The 6,485-nt window shown below is 45.6% G+C and overlaps 1 protein-coding gene and 1 non-coding gene across 2 annotated transcripts; both read right to left on the reverse strand.

The window, feature by feature from the left end:
• Positions 1–291: 291 nt before the first annotated feature.
• On the reverse strand, positions 292–1,943 carry LOC127343478 (UDP-glycosyltransferase 88F3-like). The gene has a single exon (XM_051369616.2). It carries the CDS (start codon positions 1,843–1,845, stop codon positions 412–414), a length of 1,434 nt encoding a protein of 477 aa, XP_051225576.1. The 5' UTR covers positions 1,846–1,943; the 3' UTR covers positions 292–411.
• Positions 1,944–6,201: 4,258 nt separating this feature from the next.
• On the reverse strand, positions 6,202–6,274 carry TRNAT-UGU (transfer RNA threonine (anticodon UGU)). The gene has a single exon. It is a non-coding gene; the product is annotated as a tRNA-Thr (tRNA).
• Positions 6,275–6,485: the final 211 nt, after the last annotated feature.

Here is a 6,485-nt window from a genome sequence, read left to right on the forward strand (position 1 = left end):
GCTTCGAGGCGGCCTGTAGCGGGCGGGGCAAGGGCGGGTGGTGCGCGCGGAAGGACAGGGGCGAGCTCGAGCGGGGGTGGTGCTGTGCGTGCGAATCAAGCAGAGCGGGAGCGCAGCGCGTGGTTCTCCAGACGCCGACGGCGCGGCGTGTCGTTCGTACGGTCGGACGGATTGAAAAAAACAGAACGAAGCGGTATGTAATAGCACGGTGCGTATTATGTAGTTCGGTGGGAGGGCAAAACGGTCCAAAAAAAAGCGTTGACGAAACTTTTTGGCAGAAACCTTAGATCATACGGACCAAACCGAGGAAACGCTTCTCCCTTTATTATTAGGTATAGGTATAGATATAGATACACGTTCACACCTGCTCAAACAACCCCACCCACCTTACTTGTTATCTCACCGACCATGTCAAGCGAGCATCCAGCCGTCCACCAGCCGTGCCAATGTCAAATCCGATTCACCGCCGTCGCCCATTGCCCCCTTAGCCTGCCGCATGGCCAACAGTGTCCGCTCTCGGAGGAGTCTGCCGCCGTCAGAGTCCACAATCCAGCTCACCTTGGACGCCACTTCGTCGGCTTCGACCAGGTCCTTGTCGTACCCTTCCACCGCCACGGCCAGGCCCAGCTCCTTCTCTAGGAACACCCTGTTGATCCGCTGCTCCGCGTAGAGTGGCCACGCCAGCATTGGCACGCCGGCCATGACCGACTCTAAGATGGAGTTCCATCCGCAGTGCGTGACGAACCCACCAACGGCGTCGTGCGCCAGCACGTCGCGCTGCGGCGCCCAGGACTTGACGACGAGGCCCGTGCCCTTGGTCCGGTCGAGGAAGCCCTCCGGTAGGAGAGCGCTGAGGTCCGGCTCCGGCGTCTTCTGGAACTTCTTGGCCGGGTCGTCGCTGGGCGGGCTCCGGACGACCCACAGAAACCTTTTGCCGCTGGCCTCGAGGCCGACGGCTATCTCTCTGATCTGCTTGGCGCCGAGCACGCCAAGGCTGCCGAAGCAGAGGAACACCACGCTGTGCTTGGGCTGCGAGTCCAGCCACGCGAGGCACTCCTTGCCGTGCTTCACGCCCACCTCCTCCGACTTGATCAGCGGCCCGATGCAGTGGACAGGAGGCGTCGGGAGGCCGGGCGGCGTGCAGTGCCCGGCGCCGATCGCGTCGACGGCGCGCGGCTCGAGCGAGCGGCAGGTGTTGACGATGATGCCCTGGGAGCGGCACAGGTAAGGGGACACGCTCAGGAATCCCCTGTAGGCCGCGTCGTCACGGTGCATGATGGGCTTGATTGCGTGCGACGCCGGGAACGAGGAGATTCCTGGAACGTGCACGAGTTCCTCGCCCATGTCCCGGAAGCTCGCCGTGGTCTGAGCGTGCAGGACGGGCAGGTACAGGAAAAGACACAGCGCCTCGGCGCCAGATGTGAAGAAGCAGTACCCGGGGATGCCAAGCTCTGCGGCGACGTCGAGGGCGACGCTGCAGAAGAAGTCCACCACGAGGACGGCGGGGGAGGCGGCGGCGAGGAAGTCGCGGAGGTGGGGGTTGGAGACGCGGGCGACCTCGAAGGTTACCGCCTCGGGGTGGTCGGACTGGAGGACGAGCGGGAGGTCGACCTGCGGGAGGCTGTGGAAGGTGATGGAGGGGTTGGCCGCGGTGACGCCAGCCAGGAAGGGCCCCCTGGCGCCGGTGTCCTCGAACGGCAGCTTCACGATGAGGATGGTGACGGCGAGGCCGCGAGCAGCGAAGAGCTTGCCGAGCTCGATCATGGAGACGAGGTGGCCCATGCCGGGCGAGGGGTACAGCACCACCTGCTTGCGTGTCGTCGTGGTGGTTGCGTCGCCGGCCATCGCGCGCGCCACCGGTATACGCTTGTTGAGTTCCGGAGCGGTGCGGTGTGTGCTTTGGAGTGTGGTGTGGAACAGATGATAGGTGTGACGAACGAGAACCGACCATATAAAGAGGCGCAAGTGCAACGCAGCGCTATCAGTAGCCACTTGTTCTGGCCGGTGGCGAAAGTGTGATGCATGGGAGCCATCTTTAGGCTGTGTGACCTGTGGATCATCAAAGTTTGGCACGTTGCTTTGTCCTTAAATTGTGGGATTCTCTCCATATCCACACCGCTTTACTCCTGGGTAGGGATGTAAATAGTATGAATAATTTCTGCTTACAATCCACATCCGTATTCGTTTTTAAGAATATGATATGTATTTTTAGAAATCCGTTGAAGATGGATGTGGATGTGAATAGTGGTTAAGCGGATATCCGATGGTTACGGTAGCGGATATGACATTGATACTATCCGATGGATACGGACTATCCTCCTTTTTGCGTATTATTCGAGATCGACAAAGAGAATAATCCGATAAAATTAGCCCAACCCTAAATATTTAAATAATATAATTAGTTCACCAGCTAAGCTATATATGCTATTAGCATGCAATTTGTACGAACAAGTGTGTACATGTAGCTATAGTCTATAATTATAAACATATTTTACATAGAAAAGCATAATATTATTTTTTATGTGTATATTTGCTTAATAATACGCTTCCGATCCAAGTACGATCTGAATCCGCTCCATATCCGTAAGCCGATATAATGCACATCTGAATTCGACCATTATCCACTCCAATCCAAATCTATTACAAAGATATGATAATAGCAATATTTGATCCAATCCGATCCGTGTACATCTCTACTCTTAGATCCATTTGGTTGCATTGCAACACCTACAAGATCAAAAGAATTCTAGCTATCCAGAGTGTGAAGCTGAAGCTGGACTGAATGAGGCGAGACATGCATGTTGCTACGTTTGGTTTGTTGCAGCCCCCTGGCTCGATGTCTGTCCCTGACAAGGGTGTAAATGGATCGGATTAGATCGGAGTTTGCTCATATCATTTTTTTATGATATATTTTTCTTGGATTCGGATCAGAGTGGATATTGATTGTTTTGGATTCAAATGTGGATACACCGGTCTGTGGATTCGAATTGGTAATGGGGGCGAACTCGGATAGGAAACAAAAATAGTCGGATTTATGCTCTTATCGGTACATAGTTATAGTTGTTGCAAATCTTGATAGAGATTTAAACTTTCAGACTCGTGTAGGTAAAAAAAAAGAGACACAATGCGCTAAAGATCACGCACTGATACAAATTGAGAGGTAAACATGCTCGCCAAATAAATTTGGTAACTCAATAACTACTAATCTTGCAAGGTTGGTATTGATTTTGACTAAAAATGCGGATTATCCGGTTTAAAACCTTCAGATTATTCTAATTAAATTTCTGAGAATTCATATCCATGTGCCATTTGCTATATCATATCCGGAGCATCACTTCGAAATCGGATATCCTTATCCGTCGGTTCCTTTAAAATCGGGTATGGATACCTTAAAATGGATTCGGTGCCGGTTTCGGTGCGGTAATTATCCTATCCGTTTACACTCTAGTTCTTGCACTACTGCACCCTATCGGCACCCTTGGTGATATCCTACCTTTCATGAGTTGAAATTATTTGTGCGAGCAAAGATCTGTCCATGAGTTTATTCATCAAACCAAGTGCTTGCCTATATCACATCGATGGTGTTTGCGTCAGTTGTCAAGATCTTCGTCTCGGCCTCAAATATCAATGCAACCCAACTTGCTTTATCTCCGGTTTCGCCTTGAGTTTTTCCTATTCTGCTTTGAGCTTATCGCTTACAACCCTTGCTGCACCAGGCCTAAGCTTTTCCGTGTCAATGGTCATCATGTGTGTTTAGCCATAGCCACCTTTTTTTTGGCTTGCATCTCCACAGAAAAGTGTCTTTGGCTCTTGGACGATGGCGTCAATATGTCCCACATCTCCACATCTCCATGGTGTCAATGTTGGTGTTGAACGATTATAATTTTTTAGGTATGGGCCTTCAGATCTTGCTTCGTCGGATCGATTTTACATCTTTGGTCGTTGTTGACGCAAGGAGGATTACCCTCGCAGTTTTTGTCCCGGCTGCTACGTTCCCGACAATGGTGATTCGTACTCTCGGCTCTCCATTGACAACGATAAAGCTAATCGATTGTTATTATTCCCTGACATACTAGGTGTTGGTACTCCGATGTTGAATGACTGCTTTAATAATTGGCATTGCGACTCAAAAATTATGGGAGAACTTTCGTCGGTATTTACAGGTCTATGATTCGTTATCTATCTTTGGCTGTCTTCAGAAGAGTACAAGATTTTGTTCCGGAAGAAGAAAGAATTTGAAAATCTCGAAGATTTATTACTATCTTTTAGACTTTATTTTGTAATCATTGGAATCAGTTCATGTATCTCTACCGTGTACTATTTATTACTATAAATAAATATGGTATTGATTGTCAAGAAAAAGTTGACATGCAAACACAAATTGAGAGTGGAAACTAGCTAGGACATCTATAACAAACAACTTGAACTTGTATACTATACTGGACACTGATAATTGTAAAATGTGAGAGGGGAATGAGGTAGGCTAACAAAAAGATTATAAACACTCCTAGCGCTAGGCATTGGATTAATTAAGAGCGTTTTTCTTTAGTTATATATGGAAGATAGAATAGAAAGTACAAGCTACAACTCGTTGCAACTAATGAGCGAATCATGAACTCCACACCATAGCTAATTCAAATATAGACACACACGACAAAACAACTAGAAAGTAAAAGAGTCCATCCTAAACTGACACACATTGCCATGTCTCAGACCGATGCCAGTCACCTCTGAAGAACAACAGTTTCCACACTGAACTTTTCTTACCCACGAACCATCAACAACCTAAAAGAAAACATCCTAAAAAAGGTGGTAAGTGGATGGTGGGACTGAATCATTATCCTAAAAACTGAACCATCAACTCTTTTCATGCCTTGAAAGCAACCAAAAACTGAAAACATCTTGTTCAGCTCCGAGGAAGACACCAACTACTCCGAGGTAGTAATAGCGGTGTTACCATCACATTTATGATATATGCGAACGAGGCTCATTATTCTTTATTGAGCCAAGATTAGAACTATTCTTAGCCGCCGGATAGAGCGCATTAAGAACGTTGTTGCCATCACCTCTTTATTCGTTCCATGCGATAGCACCATGCTATTATAGGCCAATATTATATGTTAGATACTTCCATACACCGCGATCCCAATTTACCCTGTGACCGGATAGTTATTGTCTCTATATGGTGTGGTTAATCCAAATACATCAAATGGAGCCTGGAGCCCGGGCTACATGTAGCCCGGTTTCATTTTTCTTGATTCAAACTTTAAAACTTTAATTTTGAAGCTTCAGAAAATTTCGGAAAAATATGTAGACGTAGAGGATGTTGTGATCTATCAATGTGTAAATTTTTATATTGAAATACATTGTATTTTTCTCTCAGTAAAAATAAAAAAATATCACAAAATAACAAAATCTAGATTTTAGTGTACCGTTCATTACTGTTCACCAATGCTGAAATCAAAATTTGTTATTTTTGATGAGCCCAAAATATAACATATTTGATTCTGAAAATTTACACACTTGTAGAGGACAATATTGTCTACATGACAGTATTTTTTTGATTTTTTTAACATATTTCAAATGAATTTTTCATAGGTTCAAAAAATAGCCTACATGTAGCCCGGGCTACAAAAGTCCATTCTCATGGTTAATCACTAATCAGTTCAAAATTGACTAAGCCGCCGTGATCATTTTTTATAAGAAACTTGGCATGTTGAAGTTATGAATGTCATTTCTCCACGGCAATTAAGATCGCCAAACATTCATTTTGTCCATAAGGCTTGATGCTTAGGATCGAGAGCTTTACTAAGATAGGCCAACGGATGCCCATCTTGTATAAGAACCACCCCAATGCCACGATGCCATACGAGTCGGTCTCAATCACAAATCTCTTCTTCAAATCTGACAAGGCAAAAACTGGGGTCGACACTAAAGCTGCTTTCAAGGCATGAAAAGAAGCTTCATTTTTGGGCGTCCACACAAGTCAAACACCCCTTTTCAGTTTTCTCTTTGAGTGCCTTAGGGATTATACCACAATTGCACATCAACTTTCTCTATTATCCAGCCATACTAAGTAAGCTACTAAGCTGCTCTGCATATGTGGTGCACTCCAATTAACAATTCGTGCAGACAAGAGTAAATGTGTATCATGGGATGTGCCAAAAAGATTCTTGTTCGGAGAATCTCGATAAAGAAAAAAGCCGACTATCGGATTTGAACCGATGACTCTCGCATTACAAATGCGATGCTCTAACCTCTGAGCTAAGTGGGCTTACATAGCAGAAATAGTGTAACAAATAGAAATAGGTATAGTATAGAAAATCCGTAAAATCTCAGATCTTATTTATTAATCTTAGCTATTAACTAGTTCGAAATTTAAAGTTCGACTTATACTTAATAATACTTATAAAAAAATACTAAAACTTCTTACAGATAAAGTTAGCTTGATATGCTTAAGTAGAAGATATCTTTAAATAAAATTA

The sequence above is a fragment of the Lolium perenne genome, chromosome 3 (genome assembly GCF_019359855.2).
Source record: "Lolium perenne isolate Kyuss_39 chromosome 3, Kyuss_2.0, whole genome shotgun sequence".
Taxonomy (NCBI): Eukaryota; Viridiplantae; Streptophyta; class Magnoliopsida; order Poales; family Poaceae; genus Lolium; species Lolium perenne.

Bases quoted from the DNA above. Each gene is read 5' to 3' on its own strand.
- LOC127343478 (XM_051369616.2), bottom strand. From the start codon at position 1,845: ATGGCCGGCGACGCAACCACCACGACGACACGCAAGCAGGTGGTGCTG.